Source organism: Egretta garzetta, unplaced genomic scaffold (genome assembly GCF_000687185.1).
Source record: "Egretta garzetta isolate BGI_Z169 unplaced genomic scaffold, ASM68718v1 scaffold488, whole genome shotgun sequence".
Taxonomy (NCBI): Eukaryota; Metazoa; Chordata; class Aves; order Pelecaniformes; family Ardeidae; genus Egretta; species Egretta garzetta.
The window spans coordinates 138,076-147,991 of record NW_009260486.1 but is presented as its reverse complement, the minus strand read 5'-3'; the positions used below and the strand labels follow the sequence as shown (position 1 = coordinate 147,991).

The following is a 9,916-nucleotide window of genomic DNA, read 5'->3' as shown; positions in this document are numbered from 1 at the left end:
CAGTGCTCCAGGTGGGGTCTCACCAGGGCAGAGTAGAGGGGGAGGAGAACCTGCCTCGCCCTGCTGGCCACACTCCTCTTGATGCACCCCAGGGTGCCATTGGCCTTCTTGGCTACCAGGGCACACTCCTGGCTCATGGTCAGCTTGTCATCCACCAGGACTCCCAGGTCCCTCTCAGCAGAGCTGCTCTCCAGCATGTCAGCCCCCAGACTGTACTGGTGCATGAGGTTCAACCTCCCAGGGGCAGCACCTGAAACTTGCCCCCAGACTGTACTGGTGCATGGGGTTCAACCTCCCAGGGGCAGCACCCGAAACTTGCCTGTGTTGACTTTATTCCCTGGGACTGTGCTACAGAGCTGCGTGAATCCCAGCTCCATCCCTGTGCCGTGGGCTGCTCCTCTGGCTCCTGGCCAGGTGGTCCCACAGCTCTCACCATGCTGGAAGAGCTTGTCCGTGCAACAGGAGATGCGTTTGTACAGCAGGACAGCTCTGCCAGACAGACACAGCCAGGTATTTCCTTCAGACCCCAAGAAATGAAGCAACCGCTCTCAGCACTGGTTCCTGTAGCCACGCTCAGCTCACCTGCCCTCCTGAGCAAAAATTAAGACGTACCTTGGTGTTGTAATGACAACCTTGCAAACCCCTCGAAGCCTGGCCAGATACCTACAGGCTGCTTCCCTGAATTCAGAGAAAACTAATTAGGCTTGGCTGAGTCCACATTCCCTGGCTGGGAATAGATGTGACTCCAGGTTAATAATGTATAGCTACAAGGTTAATAATGTACATGTGCAAGGAGGAGAGCTGTCCTGGAAGCACCATGGCTATGTCTCATCCCTGTGTGCCGCAGCACTGATTCTTCAAGGCCCCACGCCTGCTCGGCTGTGCTTGTTTCCAAGGCAATTGGAGAGTTGTTTAAAGACTAACTTAGTGCCAGAGAAAGAAGCAAAATATGTTTAAGCTAATTCATCTAAGCAAGTCTTGCGGTGCTTTCTCCCGTCCTCCTCCTTCGGGCTGGGGAGACGTCCTGAGCTGAGCCACCACAGCTGCTGGGTGCAGGAATCCAGCACAAACCTGCACTATTTTAGATGCCACCAGGAGAGTCCCAGCCTTTCCCGCACCCTTGTCCCCCGCAGGAGCTCTGGGTCTGGTGTAGCCCTAGGAAATATCAAGTCCCGGCTCGCTAAAAGGAGAGCACAGCGTCGGAGGAGGTCATTCCAAGAACTGAAGCCAGGATGTTCCTAATTCCTGCGGGGGCATGGCATGGCCCTGTAGATCGGGTGACACCGGGCCGCTCGCCGCTCTCCCCTTACACCCCTGCAGCCCTGCCTGCTGCGGGCTGTGCCCGGGGACCGGGGGGCTGTCCCAGCACGTCCCTTCCCAGTGGCACTAACCGCCCCGTCCCTCCCCAGGCTGCCGCACCGAGTGGGATGGAGTGAGCTGCTGGTCAGCCGTGCCTGTCGGCCAGTCCCGAGCCGTCGCCTGCCCCGACATCCTCCACGTCTTCAAGAAGTCCAAAGGTACGGTGCTCTGAATCCAGCCCAGACCACTCATTCCCTGGGACCGAGGGCTGAGCTGCACCCACCCCTGCCTGCCTGGGATCCTTGTGCCACCCCCAGCCCTTCCCCTCCGGTCCCACAGCTCCTGCCCCATCTGAAAGCTTGGCATGTATTGCAATCCAAGCAGGAGACGGGCAGAAGCAGAGATGCAGGGTGCTGCCACGCCAGGGAAGTCCCCAAACCCTTTCATCACCCAGTACCAAGCATCCCCTTGTGGGTAGAGCACTTGGGGACCTCATCACCCACATGGGTGACACCAGGACAGTCCCCCAGCTGCTCGGTGCCCTCCTTCCCCCATCCACACACCAGGCTCATGCTCCCGACCTGCTCGGTACCGCTCTGAGCCACACGGATGGAAAACGCAGCGTAAGATCATGATTATTTCAAGACCAGGCACTCCCCCAGGGCGGGTGCTGCTGCCAGGAAGCTGCTGCCTCCATCCATCTTGGAGGCAGCAGAGTGTGAAGGAGAGCATCCAACCGGCCCCCACAGCATCCAAGCGCTTCCTCAGCTGGGCGTGATTGAAAAGGCGATGGAGGGGTTGGTAAATGCTTGCTTTAGGGCAGAAAAAGCTCAGGAGAGGCTTGAAGAAGTCCTCACAGGATGAAAAAGTCCCTTTTCAGCCATAATTCCCTCCCACCAAGAGGATTCATACTGGCTTCCACATCCTGCCCTAAGATGTCCCGGCACCTCCAGGCACAGTGCCAGAAGGCAGATACATGATCTGGATGGGAGGGCTGGGGCAGCCAGGCCATTCAGGTACCAGGCTGCTGTCACGGCTGGGATGCTGGTGCTGGGATTTAGGCTCCATCCCGGAGAGCGAGGTGCCATCCCCAGGCTGGACATTTTGGGGGTGCTGATGCAGAGGCGATGGCCATGACTTTCATGAGATCCCTTCTTGTTGCTGCAGCGCTGATCCGGAGGAACTGCACCGAGTCGGGATGGAGCTTCCCCAGCCCTCCCTACTACAATGCCTGCGAGCTGGAGGCCATTGGCAGCAATAACGACACCGAGGCCAAGGCAAGTGGGTGTCCTGGGGGCTGGGGGGCTCCCTCCCTGGCATCACCCTACCCCACATTGACCCATGCCGTTGGGCAATGAAACATGAAGATGCTCTCGTTGGCCTCGTCCTTGTTGCTGGGCTGCCTGGAGGGATCTGAGCTTGGCTGGGCCAAGCCTGGGCAAGGGCTGGAGCATCACCCTGCCCCATCGCAGACCAGCACCTCCCAGCCCGTGCTGCCTCACTCCGCTGGTGCTTTCCCTTCCAGAAAGGCTATTTTGTCACCATGAAGGTGCTTTACACCTGCGGCTACTCCACGTCCCTGGCAGCCCTGTTCTTGGCCATCGGCATCTTCTCCTGCTTCAGGTAGGGCTCGGCGCTGGCTGCTCCATGGGCTGCAGCTGGAGGAAAGCCGGGTGAATCAGCAGCAGGGGATGGATGCCCTTTTTTTCTTTCGAGCTTTGTTTTTGCAGACCTCGCTGTGCTGCAGAATTACTCTCTCCAGAGGTGGCTGGAGGCTGCTCCCCAGCAGACCCTGTCCCCAGGCAGCAGCCTCGAGCTCTGCAAAACCCTGTCCTTTGTGATATCAGAGCAGGAAAACCTTCTCCAGGGCTTTGTGCTTGACCACTGCCAGCACATGGTCCCCTGGGCGGGGATCCAGTCAGGGAAGTGGCTCCTGAAGGAGAAGCTTCTCTGTCCATCCAATCTCTCTGCTACTCCCTGGGCACAGGACATCTCTTCCTCCCGTAGGAAGCTGCATTGCACGAGGAACTCTATCCACATCCATTTCTTCACCTCCTTCATACTGCGTGGGGCTGCTGTGTTCATCAAGGACGCTGTCCTCTTCTCGGACGAGTCCATTGATCACTGCACGATGTCAACGGTAAGACACCGAGTCCCAACCCAGGCATGGTGTGGGAGAGGGCACCATGAGCTGATCTGGAGAGGTCTAGGTGGATTGGCAGTGGATTTAGCATTGCAAAGAGGAGAGAGAGAGATATGCTGTGAACCTGGGGAAGAAAGGCTGGCTTGGGTGGGCTTCAGGAGGTTCACGACAGCATCTCTGCATGGCCCCTGTCTGCAGAGAACGTGCTCTGCCCTCAAAGCTCTCCCTGGTCTGAGTCAGGGCCTCGTAGCGGGGCTGAAGCTCTGCACAACCCCAACAGCACCATGTACGTGCAAACAGACCTTGCACTGCTGGATGCAGGGATTTGGGGTTGTCACTAGAAACAGAAACCCCTGCGTGCAGCCATGGTACAACACTGTGGACACCACAGACACAGGTTTCTAAAGGTCCTACAATAACAGCTTGTGGTCATCTGCCCATGTTGTGCAGGCAGAGCAGAAAATGCCACAGGTGACATGCAGGACTGGTGCAACATCCTTGGGGCTGCACTGAAAGGCCATCACAGGTCTCCTTGAGTGGATGGATGGAGAGGCTGGACCATCCCTTGTGCCCCCAGACTGGCCAAGCAGCACTCCTGAGCATTGCCCCTCCTCATCCTCTCAGGTGAACTGCAAAGCAGCCATCGCCTTCTTCCAGTACTCGGTCCTGGCCAACTTCTACTGGCTGCTGGTGGAGGGCATGTACCTGCAGACCCTGCTGCTGCTCACCTTCACCTCTGACAAGAGGTACATCTGGTGGTACATCCTCATTGGCTGGGGTGAGTGCGGGCCCTCCAGCACATCAACCCCTCTGGCAAGGTCCCATTGACACAGAGCGGGGGTAGGCACCGCTTTTGGGGATTGCCGTCTCTGAGACCCTACCTGGCCAGGGGTCCACAGGCACAATGGATGTTTCAGCACGTGCCCCCACCCCAGCAGCTTTCTGCATGGCCTGATGCTCAGTGGGGCATCCATCAGCTTCTGCCAGCCCCTGGAGCTGGTCAGGCAGCATGTCCTGATCCTTGCCCTCGTGGCATGCGGGCAAAACCACTCCAAGGGGAAAATGCTTGCTAACGCTGACCAAAGAGCGGTGGCAGCAGCATCTGGTGCCGACCCATCCTGATCGTGGTCAGAATGGGACGGACACAGGTCCTTCCTTCTTCCCACATCCATCTGGGGCTGGAAACACCTGTCCCAGGTGCCCAGGTTAGATGTAAGAGCACATGGGGGGCAGGAGGATGGGCAGGAGGTGCCACATCACCATCAGTGGGCACAATCTCCTTGTAAAACCTGGAGAAGGGGGAAAGTCTGTCACCTTCCTGCCACCTCCAGGGCCCCAGAGCTGACCTAGACACGCATTCTGGGGGACAAGAGATGGAGGGGGGAGGTACAGGGGCTCCCCAGAGACCTGGGGTGACTCCGCATCCCTGCCTGGGTCCTGTCCTTGCAGGCGTCCCCATGCTGACAGTCTGCATCTGGGTGGTCACCAGGCTGCATTACGACAACCACGGGTAAGAGCAGCCACCCCCCTTCCTTCTCCAGGCCAGCTTGGCCATGCGTCCCCCACGCAAACCATGGGGGACAAACCTCTTGCATGGGAGGCTCAGGAGGGGAGAAGTGGGACAGCACTTTATTTTAAAGCTATTTCTGTTTTGCTGGTGGGGCCCGTGCTCCAGCAGGGCCCCGTTGCAAGAGGAGCTGTGCAAATGGGGCAGGGTGCTGGGGAGGGGTGGCAGGGCGAGACCTGGGCCAAAAGGGTGCAAGGGGGTGGCAGAGCTGTTTCTCCTCTCCCATAGGTGCTGGGATGACTACACCAGTCTGTACTGGTGGGTGATCAAGGCTCCCATCCTCCTGGCCATATTTGTGAGTACGTCCCCTGAGCATCCTGGCCCCACAGCTGGGGGTCCCATACAGATGGGGTGACCCAACCAGGGGTCTGTGCAGAGCCTGAGACACGGTTCCCTGTGGCAGGTGAACTTCCTCATCTTCCTCAATGTCACCAGGATGTTAGCACAGAAGATCCGGTCCCCAGACATCAGCAAAAACTACAAGCAGCAGTACATGTAAGGGCTAGCTCGGGCAAGGGGGAGCTCCCCTCACCCTGATTTCTCAGGGGACCCAGGGCACTGGGGACCCTTCCCTGGTGGAGCCTCTATCCTTGGAGCCTCCAAGACCTGCCTTTCATGGAAAACCTGTTTGGGGTTAAGACCCAGCTCTTGGGAAGGCATTGTCACACAGAGCAGCAGGACCATTGCCTGCACCTGGGCCCCCACTCATGGCACCCCTCTCCACAGGAGGCTGACAAAGTCCACGCTGCTCCTCATCCCTCTCTTCGGGGTGCACTACGTGGTGTTCGCGCTCTTCCCTGAGCACATTGGTGTGGACGCCCGGCTGTACTTTGAGCTGGTCCTCGGCTCCTACCAGGTACAGACTGGGGGAGATGGGTAGGCAAAATCCCCACGTACCCACCCTGTCCCATCCCAAGGTCACACCAGGAGACCCCGGGATGTGCACTCTTTTGGGAGAGGATGATGTCCCAGACCCCCCCCAAACACCAGGGGCAAAGCACAAGGGTTGTGGTCTTGTGAATTTGCGCCAATCCCATACACCTACTGCCTGTGGGATAGGGTAGGAAGGGCGGGATGGTGCTACATGCAGGCAGCAGATAAACACAGCGGGGTCCAGCCCCTTGCCTCGGCGGGAATTTGCTCTTGCTGTCCTTTCCAGGGGTTCCTGGTGGCTCTGCTGTACTGCTTCCTGAACGGGGAGGTGAGTGTGTCCCCCAGCACCACCCCCCTGGGCGCCACAGCCACACACATGGGCATGCAGACACCCCCAAGGGTGCACCCCAACAAGCACTGCATGTACACAACCACATGTGTGTGCACACGTGGGCATGCAGACACCCCCAAGGGTACACCCCAATGAGCATGTGGGCATGCAGACACCCCCAAGGGTACACCCCAATGAGCACGTGGGCATGCAGACACCCCCAAGTGTGCACCCCAACAAGCACTGCATCCACAAAACCATGCACATGTGCACACGTGGGCATGCAGACAGGCATGGGGGTCCCCACCCTCTTGCACCCCAAATCCCTTGTCAAGCCCTGGGTGCAGCTCCTGCCCCTCCAGCGGGTGCTGGCGGGTGTCCCTGGGTGCCAACACTGGTCCGTGGTGTTGGTTCAGGTCCAGGCTGAGATCAAGAGGAACTGGGGGAAGTGGCAGTTGTCCATGGAGAGCAATGTCTTCAACCTGGTGACTCAAGACTTCACAGCATGACCAGGACAGCGTTCAGGGCGGAAAACCTCCTCAAGGATGGTGGTGGTGGTGCAGCCCCATGGCTACGGTCCCAGAAAGAGAATAAAAAGGATTTTGTAGGTTCTGGGTCTGACATCCTCGGGGGGCAGAGTGAATGGCTGTTGGGAAAGGCTTTGCCTGCTCCTGTGCTGGCGGCTCCTGTGGATCCCTGTGATGGTGTCTTGCCTGCCCAAAGCTCTCGTCACAGTTTGGTCGGTGGTTTAGGAAAAGGGAAGAGAGCTTCTCCACCTTTCCTGCCCCAGGACTGGGTAGGGAACACAAATATCATTTCACAAAGGACATTTGGCATTTTTTGCTTAGCACTGGAATGAAAACTGAAGCAGTCCCAATGCTGAAGGGATTTGCTGCTGGTTATTTTCCCTCCTTCCTTGGTTTACAGAATTGTTTCCCTTACGGGAAGATGCCCAAACGCAGCTCCCAGGAGCCATTCCAGGGGTGGGAGAAGCAAATACAGAGACAGATAAAAACCCACAGCTCTCTGTGCAAGACCCCCAGTGTTCTCATGACTCAGATCCTCCCCTGATTTCCAAAATGTTTCCCTTTCTCCCATGCCCATTGCTCCAGCTGCTCTCCATGCTGGGGAAGATGGTCCATCCCCCCTGCCATGCCAGCTCAGAGGGGTTCTGCGGCTCCCCCAGGAGCTTTGCACCAGAGGAAGAGGGTGGTTTGCAAGCAGCGGGGCTCACCCATCTTTACTGGGGACTCATTTGCCTGGGACTTGTGAGGGTTTTGCCAATAAAATCTTGTTCTGAAACCCCGCATTGCTTTCCAGAGGTTTGGGTTGCTCTACAAACCCAGATAACTTGGTACCAGGCTTGCTAGAGAGTGGAAATCCTGTCTGTAATGCCTGGGAATATTCCCTGGGGGAGAAATATCTGGTTTTTTCTCTGCCTGGTGAAGCAGCCAGGCTCTGGGCACGGCCACGGAGAGGAGGTGGGGGAGGAAAGCGAGGAAGAGCGCAAGGTGGGTGCATCTCAGGCTGTCCCAGTGGTGCTGGGGTGCCATGTCCCCTCCAGGCTGGAGCTGCCCCACCACGCCACAGCCTGGCCCCATGCACCCCCACCAGCATCCTTCACCCTTCCCTGGGCTGAGCTCCTGCCTTGGCAAACGCTGTCTCCAGGACCGAGAAAGGCCTTGAATGCCCTTCCTCCAAACCTCCTGGCCTCTCCTGGCTGCACCCTGCTCCTGAGACCCGAGCCACCCGATCTCAGCAGACCCTTTCATATGCATCCCGGACTGTAATTTCTCCACATAGCCACATGTCCTTCCTTAAATAAAATCCACTTGTTGGCCCCTTTCCAGGCTGCAGGATCTCCAGTGATCCCGCCTGGTCTCACGAAGAGGCACTGAGAGGGAGGCAGAGCCCCAGATTTGATTTGAGGTGAGATGGAGGATGTTCTGTTAAACAACCCCCTGGGCCAGCAATGTCCTGCGTCGCTGGCCAGGAAAGCAGCTGTCAAATAAATGCCTGCCCGCAGCCGCAACGAGACCATAGGTGAATAAGCATCCCTCTCCATCACTAGCGAGGAAGATGCTGTTTCAGCAGGGATGTGAGGCAGACTGGACCAGGGCTGGGGATGCTCGGTGGAAATGTCACAGTTGCCATAAAGCTTTGAAAAGCACTGGGTGTTGCGGGTAGTTTCAGCTGCAAATGGGGTTTTCTAGGTGCTAAACCTGCACCCCAAATGCCCCTCTGGGGTTTGCTGGCTGTCGGCCCTGTGGGCTCCCCAGTGCAGGGCAGAGCCTGCAAAGCCAGGAGCCCACCAGGGGTGCAGGAGGGCTGATGTGCCACCGCCGCGGGGACTTTGCATTGCTTTCAGTCTGCAGGAAAGGTTTTCAAAAGGGTTGGCTCTGTCTCTAGCACGGACCATGCCCTACTGCGACGTATTTGGGGTAGCTGAGCCCAAGCACATCAGGGCCAGGTCTCCCTGCCCCCCCATCTCCCCTCCAGCACGGCCCCGGGGTGCCACAGTAGCCTGGCATCCCCATCGCCCACCCTGCCCTGGGGGTCCCTTGTCCTACCCCCGGGCAGAGGGGGTCCTGGAGCCTGGGGGTGTTTTGCCTGGAGCCGGTGGGTGGCACTGCGGCCCCGCAACCGCCGCGGGCACTGACATCCGATCCGGGGGTGTCAGCCCTGGAGTGCACAGTGTCCCTGCCCAGACCACCCTGGACACAGGCTCAGCTGGTGTCGAGGGACCCTGGCACGTCCTGGGGGCTACCAGCTGCTGGTCCTGGGTGCCAGCACCCAATGACTCTGCCCAGGGCCCTGCGAGCACCCAGGGAGCAAGGTAAGGGGCCACACTGCTTCAGGGGAGCGGGCACCCAGCCCCACACGTGTCCCAAGGTTTCAGCAAGAGCTGGGTCCCCCCCAGGGTCCCCCTCGGCAGCGCTGGCCAGGTGAGGGTTAATGAGCGATGGGGATGGGAATAAGGCTCAGGGCTGGGAGAGCTGTGCCTTTGCTTGTTGCTTCCTTCCCTGCCTGCATCCCCTGCTCCTCCGGGGGCTTGGGTGCTAACGGTGTCCTCAATGCCAGTGCCCGCACCCGCACCTTCATCCCTGCTCCGGGATGCACCCGGCTCTGCTGCTTGGGGAATTCACCCTGCAGATGCCCCTTCCCCGTGCCCTGGCTCGCTGGCACCCTGCCCCGCGTGGGCAGCCTGCGCAGACCTCAGCACCACCCCACAGAGCCCCCAGGGGTGCATCCAGCCCCACAGCAGGGCGAGGGTCTGGATGCACCCAGCACTGGCAGCTTTGGGGGAAGGTACAAGCCAAGGCACCTCAAACACCCCAGGGTCTCACGGGATGTGCCAAGCATTGCCCTTATCCCACCCCACGGGCACGGTTTTTGCTCCCAAATTAGTGTTGTGAGTACCCCTGGGTACTCCAAGCTCCCATTCCGGTTGGGATTTAGCTGGTTTTGCTGGCAGAGCTGTGCCCTCCTGCCTGCCCAGTGCCCTGCTGGGCACCCTGGAGTGCCCCTGGCTTCCAGAAGGGCAGGAGCCACATCTCGAGGTTTCCATCCTCACGTGCCTTCACCCAAGGTTTGCTCTAGGCTGTATGCAAAGCAAAAAAAGACCGGTGCGGGTTGCACAGGCTTCCTGGGGGTGACAAGGATGGGTTTGGGGCAGCTGATGGGACCCGCCAAGCATTCCCTG

The 9,916-nt window shown here is 58.8% G+C and overlaps 1 protein-coding gene across 1 annotated transcript in view; it reads left to right on the top strand.

The window, feature by feature from the left end:
• The window catches only part of LOC104131086 (vasoactive intestinal polypeptide receptor 1-like), a 12,698-nt gene extending 5,976 nt beyond the window's left edge, over nucleotides 1–6,722 (top strand). The window contains exons 3-13 of the mRNA XM_009644210.1: nucleotides 1,410–1,517; nucleotides 2,467–2,576; nucleotides 2,825–2,922; nucleotides 3,307–3,439; nucleotides 4,067–4,220; nucleotides 4,892–4,952; nucleotides 5,238–5,304; nucleotides 5,413–5,504; nucleotides 5,736–5,865; nucleotides 6,169–6,210; nucleotides 6,630–6,722. Coding sequence (XP_009642505.1) covers nucleotides 1,410–1,517; nucleotides 2,467–2,576; nucleotides 2,825–2,922; nucleotides 3,307–3,439; nucleotides 4,067–4,220; nucleotides 4,892–4,952; nucleotides 5,238–5,304; nucleotides 5,413–5,504; nucleotides 5,736–5,865; nucleotides 6,169–6,210; nucleotides 6,630–6,722 — 1,088 coding nt within the window. The remainder of the gene's footprint in view (nucleotides 1–1,409; nucleotides 1,518–2,466; nucleotides 2,577–2,824; nucleotides 2,923–3,306; nucleotides 3,440–4,066; nucleotides 4,221–4,891; nucleotides 4,953–5,237; nucleotides 5,305–5,412; nucleotides 5,505–5,735; nucleotides 5,866–6,168; nucleotides 6,211–6,629) is intronic.
• The last annotated feature ends 3,194 nt before the right edge of the window (nucleotides 6,723–9,916 follow it).